This window comes from Marmota flaviventris, chromosome 1 (genome assembly GCF_047511675.1).
Source record: "Marmota flaviventris isolate mMarFla1 chromosome 1, mMarFla1.hap1, whole genome shotgun sequence".
In the NCBI taxonomy this organism is placed as follows: Eukaryota; Metazoa; Chordata; class Mammalia; order Rodentia; family Sciuridae; genus Marmota; species Marmota flaviventris.
The window spans coordinates 216,443,235-216,452,920 of record NC_092498.1 but is presented as its reverse complement, the minus strand read 5'-3'; the positions used below and the strand labels follow the sequence as shown (position 1 = coordinate 216,452,920).

Sequence of the window (9,686 nt, the reverse complement as noted above, 5' to 3'; positions counted from 1 at the left end):
ACTGCTGTGCACAGAGCAAGAGGCGGCACACGAAGCCCAGCAGGATCTTCTTCCCCAGGGCTCTGCGTGGTCTCCCACCTCTTCTGTAGCTCGCAGCAGATGCTGAGCCCCCCAGGACCCTAGAGAGCTCAGTCCCCTCTCACGGGACATCTCACAGTCACGGGGTGTCATTCCTAGCCCGATGGCTGCCCCGGGGCCAGGTGGCGCGAGCTGCTGCCTGCTGGAAGCCAGCCTCAGCCCAACGGCAGGCGGTGTGTGCCCCCAGCTTCTTCCCTCTTCTCTCTCTCTCTCTCTCTCTCTCTCTCTCTCTCTCCTTTGCGTGCTGGGGGCCACACCCAGGGCCCTTGCATGCCAGGCCAGTGCTTCACCACTGGGCCACACCCAGCCGCCCCCATGAGGGGACCTTGGTTTGTGCTGCCTCTCGAAGCCCGGCTGGGTGGCTGGGTGGCGGTGACACGTCTGATGACACACCCCCTCTTTCCCCTCCTGTCTCACTCCCGTCTCTCCAGTTGGCATTTTGGGGGTCTCCTCTCTGCTTTCTCTATAATCCCTTTCTCAAGGCCTGAATCTGGGGTCCCTGACAATATACAACTAGCCCCCCCCTATTTACAAGATGGCCCGAGTGTTGGGCTGGGGGATGGGAATTGTGTGGGGCTGTCGCTACACGGTGACCAGGGCCTGGGGAGCGGACGAAAGAAGGAATGGCCAAAGCTCTAGACTCTGGAGTCCGTGGGTCCTGGGTTCAAATCTTGGGTCTGGGTGGCCGTGGAGAAGTCGCGCCTCCTCTGCAGCCTCGGTTCCCTGTGGGGGAGGGGAATCCCTGCTGTACCAGGTGGACGTGATGTTACAGTGGAATTCTGTTGCCCTGTGCCTCGGACGGAGCCCGTGGGCCTGATTCCAGGACTGCGTTGTGGCCCAGGCTGGGAACGAACGGAGCCTTAGGCTCGGGGTTTGCTTCCTCGGGGCAGGAGGTGGGAGCTTCTGTCCTGGGTGCCGTGCAAGGAGGTGGTGAGGGAGGGGAGAGAGAGATTGATGGGAAGAAAGAGAAAGGGAAAGGGGAGGAGAGGAAGTGGGGGAGGGAGAGACAAAGGAGAAAGGGAGGAGGGGGGAGCACATCCTCCTGAGTTCAAGGGGAAATCAGCCACTTGCTGGCAGCAACTCAGCAGAAAGGCTGTGACGCTCGGGCAGGGTTGGGCAACCAGGGCCTGCCCTTCTCGTTTCCCCCGAGAAGAGCTTTAACCAAGGGCTCCCTCCTGACGCGCAGAGCAGCAGCACCATGTGGAGAGTCGGGGTGCTCCTCTTCTGGGGTGAGTGTGGGATCCCTGGGGGAGAGGTGGTGGAGGTGGGGCTGGGAATGGTCGCGGGGAAACGGGAGGGCCCTGGTGGGCCTGGCAGAGCCAGGTGATTCCAGGATGGAATGCTGCAAACACCTTCGCTGGGGACCTTTGACAAAAATGCCCGGACCCAGGGAGTTCCGTCCTCAGGGTTGCTTGTGTGACATGAGTTTCCCGAGCAACTACTATACAGCCCGGTGCTGCTGTGAGCACCAGGCACGCAGCAGCAGACCTGTGCTCCCACACCTGAAGCACTGCTGGGGTGGGGACAGAAGAGTCACCAATAGTGACAGCAGGGATTCCAGGTTCGACAAACACAGGACACAGTCTCCACAAGACCCCCACGTTGTTGGGCCACCCTGTCAGCATCCCCCCCTGCCCCGTTACAAAGGGGGAAACTGGGGCAAAGGAGTGGGGACAACCTGCCCAAGACAGGGGCTTGCGAGGACGCCAGGGCAGGCCACCTGGAGCCAGATTTGCCACCAAGAGTCTGTGAGTGAAAGAATTCCAGGTAGTGGTAAGCTCCAGGAGAGGAGCTGTCACAAGAATGGGACTTGGAGGAATTCAGGAAGGACCTTTCCCAGACTGACGTTTGTGCTGAGGCAGGAAACGTGACACCCCTCCCCTCCCCTCCCGGCTCTTGCTTCTCTGTCTTCAGGCGTCAGTCTGTCTTGCTCTTGCTCATCTTCGGTGTGGCTGTTTCTCTTTGTATGACTTGCAAGATCTTTCCATGGGTTCACATTGAAGAATGGGGGACCTTTTCGAAACAGCAGTGTGGGTGTCCTCTGCTGGTGCCCAGTGGATCTGTTCTCCTGGTTTATAGAGGAGGAAACTGAGGCAGGGACAGATTAAATGACCTTCCCAAGGCCACACAGTTAGCCTTCGGGGACCAAAATCTAAAACCCAAGCCCTTGGCCGCCAGAGTCTGCAGGTCTAAACACTATGCTCCATGCCTCCAAGAGGATTAACCAGCAAGAGAATTTGCATTAGGACAGTGGATGGGAATGTTGGGAGTCGGGGACGGTGGGGCTTGTCAACTGGAAGGCTTCTTCAGAAGGAGCAAGTGGCTTGCAGAACTCAAATGTGGGAAAGCAGGGCTGTCAGTCTGGGGAGTCGGTACCGGTATCTGCCATCAGCACCCCTTATTCTGAAGTTCATTAGTACAGACTTAGCATCATGACATTTTGATGTTGATGATGGTGGTGATGGTAATGCTCGTGAAGCTGACGATGGCAACGATGATGATGGTGGTGGTGATAATGATGAAAATGTCAGTGGTGGTGCAGATGGTGGTGGGGATGGTTGTGGTGGTGGAGATGGTGGTCTTGGTGATGGAGATGATATTGAGGATGGAGATGATGGTGGTGGTGGTGGTGATAGAGATCATGGTGTCGGTTATGGGTTGGAGATGGTGATGGTGATGGAGATGGTGGTGATGATGATGAAGATAGTAGTGGAGTTAGAGATGGTGTTGGTGATGGAGATGGTGGTGTTGGTGATGGAGATGGTATTGGTGATGGAGATGGTGGTGATGGTGATGGAGATGGTATTGATGATGGAGATGGTGGTGCTGGTGATGGAGATGGTATTGATGATGGAGATGGTGGTGATGGTGATGGAGATGGTGGTGTTGGTGATGGAGATGGTGGTGATGGTGATGGAGATGGTATTGGTGATGGAGATGGTGGTGATGGTGATGGAGATGGTGGTGTTGGTGATGGAGATGGTGGTATTGGTGATGGAGATGGTATTGGTGATGGAGATGGTGGTGTTGGTGATGGAGATGGTGGTATTGGTGATGGAGATGGTATTGGTGATGGAGATGGTATTGGTGATGGAGATGGTATTGGTGATGGAGATGGTATTGATGATGGAGATGGTATTGGTGATAGAGATGATATTGGTGATGGAGATGGTGGTGTTGGTGATGGAGATGGTATTGATGATGGAGATGGTATTCGTGATGGAGATGTTGTTGGTGCTGGAGATGGTGGTGTTGGTGCTGGAGATACTGTTGGTGATGGAGATGGTTTGGTGATGGAGATGGTATTGGTGATGGAGATGGTGGTGTTGGTGATGAAGATGGTGGTGGTGCACTATCTAGGTACTGCATAGCCACATTGCCTTCTGAATGCCTTTTAAAGTTAATTATGCTATCCTCCCAGGAAAATTTAATAGCACAGATAGACTATATGTGGTCTCTGTTTGTCTACATGTATATTTGTATGTATCTAAACATGAAAGAGTAAGGGTTGTTTTTTTTTTTAAATATGTTCTTGAGAAATGACTTTGATCCCTCATGGAGGAAGTATTACCTCCTCTTAGTTTGGTACTGGGGATTGAGCCCCTGAGCCACATCCCCAGCTCTTCTTTTGTTTTGAGATTTTGAGACAGGGTCTTGCTAGTTGCCTAGAGCCTCACTAAGTTGCTGAGACTGGCCTCAAGCTTGTGATCCTTCGGCCTCAGCCTCCCAAGTCTCTGGGGTGATAGGTGTCCCCACCACACCTGGCTGACATCACCCCTTCTGGGAGTGAATGTTTTGTGTAAGTTTCTGAAAACCCTGCTGGACTACTTTTATAATTAAAAAGAAGTGAAGATAGAAAAAAAAATTGCATCTCCCTCAGTTCCCTGGAGATTGCTGTTTTGAACTGATTTTCAGGCCTTTCTTTGGGGTCTGCTACTTAGGAATGCTGTGCTCCTTCGGAGGTGTCATGATTCCACCCTTTTTCATGTTTTCTGTGTCCCTTGGTTGATGTCTGTGCACCTCATGAAGCAGTCTTTCTTCTCAGGTTGTGGACTAAGGTCAGTCTAATGGACTTTCCCCTTTAGATGGGTCCTAGGGTGTTGGCTGGGTAGCATTCTTTGGCTTTGGGTCTGGGTGGGTGAAGTGGTCTAGTGTCCATTAGGTTCTTCAGCTGTGGTCAGTGTCAGTGGCGTCTGAGAGCCTCAGTGGCCAAGATGGAGTGTGGGGCACCTCCAAATGCACGCACCTTTAAGTCCTGACGCACCACGGGGATCTGGAAGACCACTGTGGTCTGGCCCAGTAGTGCCATGACTCGTGACTCGGGCTCTTCCCTCGCTCGGGAAACAAGGTGTGGCCCTAGGAGTAGGCAGCACCCAGAGGGGTTGAGCTACACTCACCTGTTCCTTTGCAATCCTACCCCTTTGCCCTTTTGGGGATAGAATGTTCCATGGAACCTCCCCTTGTGTGTTCCCCATATAAGAAGAAAGAATCCCAGTGGCTCTCTCTCTTTCCAAGGGCCCTTAAGGTCGTGGATTATTGAAAGGGTAATTCTGTGTGGTTGTGCGCTTTCTCTGTCGTTTTCTTGGGTTATTGGAAGAGTCAAAAAAATTTCTGAACTTGAAGACAGATCTTTTGAATAACTCTGTCAGACCCCCCCCCCCAAAAAAAAAATACTATGCAGCTTATGGGATATCATTATGTGAACAGACATTGGTATTTGGGGAGCTCAGAAGAAAAAAATGATGGGAAAAGTCACAGAAAATGCATTTAAAGAAATAATAGCTGAAAAGTCCCAGTTCTTGGGAAATGTATGGACTTGCAGGTCTACAAAGCTCAAAGGTCCCCAGATAGACTCAGCCTACAGAGGTCTTTCCCGAGGCAACAGTCAAAGCCGGAGAGAGTTCTAAAGGCAGACGAGGGAAGCCTTAAGTCTTCTACAAGAGAATCCCTGTTGGACCCTCAGCAGATGGCTCGCCAGAAATGCCTTAGGATGGGGGAGAAGGGAGGATATATTCTAATCTCTGAAAGGAAAAAGCAATCAGCTCAGAGAACCCAGCTCAGCAAAGCAGAAATGAAAGAGAAATAAATCCCTCCAAACAAGCGAAGGCCGATGCTTCAGGGAGTGCTGTGACCGGGAGTGTCACCAGGACACGTGACGGTACAAAGCTCCCTGGTAGAGCCACATCCCCAACTCGACCCAGCATCCACCAATAACCAAATGCTGGCCTATTGTGTTATTTTGTATATTTCAAAACAACTAAAGAAGAGCATTTGAAATGTCTCGGCAGAGGTGATCTGATCAGTACACGGTGTGCACGTGCATCAAACGCACGCCGCGGCCCACAGGTACGTGCTCTACCGTGTGTCAGTTAAAGCCAGGTAAGGCTGACAAAACCCAAACAAGAGAGGCAGAGGCAAGGCGCTGTCAGGAGAGGCGCCCTGAGGGGCGTGGAGGGTGCTTGTCCTGAGTCGGACTCTCATCTGTTGGCTGACCCTGTTTCTGTGAGTCCAGCCCTGGGGCGACTCTGCAGGTTTTGGGGTTCACGGTGCTTTTCCTTCCCCTCTCCACAGGGCACTGTTTTACCCACAGCTGGGACATGACCACAGTGGAGCAAAAGACCACACTGAAGCAGAAAAGTGGTACGTTGGCTGGAGGGAATCGGCACGCCCATGTGACTGGAGCCTGTTTCTGGGAGATCTTTTTGTCCCCAGGGGCTGAGCCTCATCTGGACCCTTTTTGGAAGTGAATCAGGGGTCTAAGGAGGGCTAATATGCAGATACCCAGATTTGGGCTCCAGGTTCTTTCTTTTGTGTCCTGAAATTGCTGTGTGACCTCAGGAAAGTTACATGACCTCTCAGTGTCTCAGGACAGGTAATGAGTTTCCTATCCTGGGGGGGGGGGGCGTGAAGCTGCTCCTCCTGTAGGTACTTCCTAGACCACAGCGTCCTGAAAACTCTCAGTCCTCCAGTCCTGGCTCTTGACATATTAATAGGACCTATGACTTCTTTTTCTTTTGCACAGTTCTTTGCTTTCTAGACTACCGCGGTCTGTAATTCAGAGGTCTGCGTTACTGTTTGGCTGTTCCTCTACTTCCACTGAGATGAGCACCCGGGACAGTCAACTGATAAGGGAGGAGGAGGAGAGGAGGAGGAGGGAGAGGAGGAGGGGTGGGAGGAGGAGGAGAGGAGGGACTGTCCCGGGTGCTCATCTTTTGGCTAGAGCTCTCAGCCCACGATTGGTTGGCCCTGGCTTTGGGGTGGTTGTGGCAACTCCTGGAGGGGTCCAGAAGTCGCTCAGCGCACGGCTGGGGGCAAAGGAGGAAAAGAGAAAGAGGAAGAGGCTGGGGTCTCAGAGTCCCCTTCAAGGGCACAGCCCCAGACACCCGAAGTCCTCCCTCCAGGCTCCACCTCCTCAAGTTCCCTCTCTCCCTCCTTCTCCTCCCTCTCTCCTTCTCCTCCTTCTTCCTCTCTTCCTCTTCTTCCTCTCCCTCCTCTCCACCTCCTCCTCCCTCTTCTCTTCCTCTCCCTCCTCCTTCTCTCCCTCCTCCTCCTCCTCTCCTCCTCCCACCCCTCCTCTTCTCCCTCCTCCTCCTCTCCTCCTCCCACCCCTCCTCCTCTCCCTCCTCCTCCTCCTCTCCCTCCTCCTCCTCTCCCTCCTCCTCCTCTCCCTCCTCCTCCTCCTCTCCCTCCTCCTCCTCTCCTCCTCCTCCTCCTCTCCTCCTCCTACCTCTCCTCCTCTCCCTCCTCCTCCTACCCCTCCTCCTCTCCCTCCTCCTCCTCTCCCTCCTCCTCCTCCTCTCCTCCTCCTACCTCTCCTCCTCTCCCTCCTCCTCCTCCTCTCCTCCTCCTACCCCTCCTCCTCTCCCTCCTCCTCCTCTCCTCCTCCTCCCACCCCTCCTCCCACCCCTCCTCCTCTCCCTCCTCCTCCCACCCCTCCTTCTCTCCCTCCTCCTCCTCTCCCTCCTCCTCCCACCCCTCCTCCTCTCCCTCCTCCTCCTCTCCCTCCTCCTCCTCTCCTCCTCCTACCTCTCCTCCTCCCTCCTCTCCCTCCTCCTCCCACCCCTCCTCCTCTCCCTCCTCCTCCTCTCCCTCCTCCTCCTCCTCTCTCCCTCCTCCTCCTCTCCCTCCTCCTCCTCTCCCTCCTCCTCCTCTCCTCCTCCTCTCCCTCCTCCTCCCACCCCTCCTCCTCTCCCTCCTCCTTCTCTCCCTCCTCCTCTCTCCTCCTCCTCCTACCTCTCCTCCTCTCCTCCTCCTCCTACCCCTCCTCCTCTCCCTCCTCCTCCTCTCCTCCTCCTCCCACCCCTCCTCCCACCCCTCCTCCTCTCCCTCCTCCTCCCACCCCTCCTTCTCTCCCTCCTCCTCTCCCTCCTCCTCCTCTCCTCCTCCTCCTCTCCCTCCTCCTCCCACCCCTCCTCCTCTCCCTCCTCCTCCTCTCCCTCCTCCTCCTCCTCTCCCTCCTCCTCCTCTCCTCCTCCTCCTCTCCCTCCTCCTCCCACCCCTCCTCCTCTCCCTCCTCCTCCTCCTCTCCCTCCTCCTCTCCCTCCTCCCCCCCTCCTCCCCCTCTCCCCTCCCCTCTGCTCCGGCCACACGGGCTCCCCTGTGAGGTGGGTCTGCCTCTCTTGCATCACTGCAGTCGGCAGGCTCTAGAACAATGCCTGATGCACCAGGAAATGTGAGCGAGGGCTGCCCTCACTGGGGCTCTTCAGCTCCAGAGTGGGGACCAGAAAAGAGCTGTGTCCCAGCCTCAAAATGACCCTGCAGTCCTTGTCCTCCGGAAAAGTCTCTGTGGCCTCAGGCGGAGCAGAGAGGCCTGTTTTTCCTGTTTGCTGGCTCCGAGAGTTTGGCCTCATCCCAAGGAACCCTCGCAGCCCGCCCAAAGGGGATGCTGTTGACCAAGTGTCTGGCACCCTGGCCCGGCCAGCGGACACAGGGAGCTGTCCCTGTGCTCATGGGGTTTGAGCAGCGTGGCCGACTGCTCAGAGAGTGGCGGGTGCTTGGAGGGTGGACAAAGTTCTGTGCCCTGGGGCTGCAGCTCCGGGTTCCTGGGGGGCCTGGGAGGTCGGCTGCGGGGCTTTGCGCCCTCACTTGAGGCGGACCCCTGTTAAGGCATCTCAGCGGCTCTGGGAAGAGGGTCCACGCTGCCCCTTCCATGGAGGAGAGTGCCTGGGACACCTCAGCAGCCCACCTAGCGAAGTCTTAGCTCTGAGCAGACACTGGCCTCTCCGGGTGCTGTTGGTCTCCCGGGCCTTTCAAAGGCCGCCAGAGTGGGCGCTGCACCGTGGGTCTCCATGAACAGTGGGGAGGAGTTCTCTCCCAGCAGGAGGAAGGCGGTCGGGGTCCCAGGACTGGAAACCCGGGTCCCTGTGGGCCTAGTCTCATTGTGGCAGGTGCCTCAAAGTAGTGTGTATGTGTGTGTGTGTGTGTGTGCGCGCGCACGCGTGTGCACAGATGTGACCTACGTTGGGCTGGGAGAGCTTTGGATGGATTCACTTCAAAGCTTTGCTGGGTGTCTGGCTGAAGGGCAGGGTTTTGTGTCAGGCCAACTCCCCGCACCCTCTGTGCCCGCTGTGCCCTCTGTGGCCTTGCATTTTATGGAAAAAAGAGAAAATGAGTTAAGATTCTTCTTTAGGGTCTTTAAGGTAAAACGGTGGTGTGTTGTGGGCGTGGGTAGTAAGACTGAACCTAAACAGGGCAGGGATCAGGAAACTTACTATGTTTTTAACAATAAAAATCCTATGCTCTCTTTGATCTGGTAGGAATGGAGAACACACATCTTACAGTAAACTAAGGTGCAGAAAAAAGTTGGGTAACTTAAACAATCTCCTGATTTGTGCCTTTGTTCCTTGGCTCTCTGAAACGTGCATTCGATCCAAGAGCTACTGTTCTTCTTTATTATGATGAACTTTAGACTTATCCAAACTTATTTTTCTAATCAAAGTTATTTATGCTTCATCTTTTTAAATGTGCACTGTTTCTGTACAATTTTTTTTAAAGGGGTCCACTGGGTGGTCGGGAAGCTTTCCTGGGGGAGGAGGCTTTGGCTGTCACCTGGGTGGATGCAGTGGAGCTGCCCAGGCAACAGGGTGGAGTGGGCAGGGCCTCCTGGTAGCTGGGGCAGCAGGTGTAGAGGTCCGAGCTGGCCGGAGTTTAGAGGACTCAGTGGGGAGGGGGTGGCGGATGAGCAGGGAAGGTCGGCAGGTGCCCCGCGGCTCAGACTCCGGAGAGCATCAGTGGGAGCTTGCCCCAAGTCTGCAGAGAGAAGAGGAAGTTGGAAAGGAGAAGAGAGATACCATCTGAGGCCTCCTGCCCGGAGGGACATGAGCAGAGCAGGGTGGGTGTGGGCTCTGGAGATGGCGTGACCATCCAGGAGGGCGGGGTCACGGCAAAGAGGCCCTGCACCTCAGGTTTAGGGCTCCTCCAAGAGTTCTCCTAGCCCCAGCGGAGGCTGGCACCTCGTGGGCATCTCACCCATCTCCACGCCACTGACAAACCTCCTTGACATCGCCGTCAAACTGCATCCAGGATGCCCTGCTTCTAGCTGCTCCCTCCTGGGATGCAGCCACCAACATCGTCCACCAGGACAAGGACGGTCACCTCCTCCCCCAGTC

The 9,686-nt window shown here is 55.3% G+C and overlaps 1 protein-coding gene across 1 annotated transcript in view; it reads left to right on the top strand.

Moving 5' to 3' along the window:
• Positions 1 to 1,171: 1,171 nt before the first annotated feature.
• Positions 1,172 to 9,686, top strand: part of Adgre1 (adhesion G protein-coupled receptor E1) — a 43,595-nt gene continuing 35,080 nt past the window's right edge. Inside the window, exons 1-2 of the mRNA XM_071603388.1 lie at positions 1,172 to 1,307; positions 5,650 to 5,718. Of these exons, the coding sequence (XP_071459489.1) occupies positions 1,277 to 1,307; positions 5,650 to 5,718 (100 nt within the window). The 5' untranslated portion in view covers positions 1,172 to 1,276. The remainder of the gene's footprint in view (positions 1,308 to 5,649; positions 5,719 to 9,686) is intronic.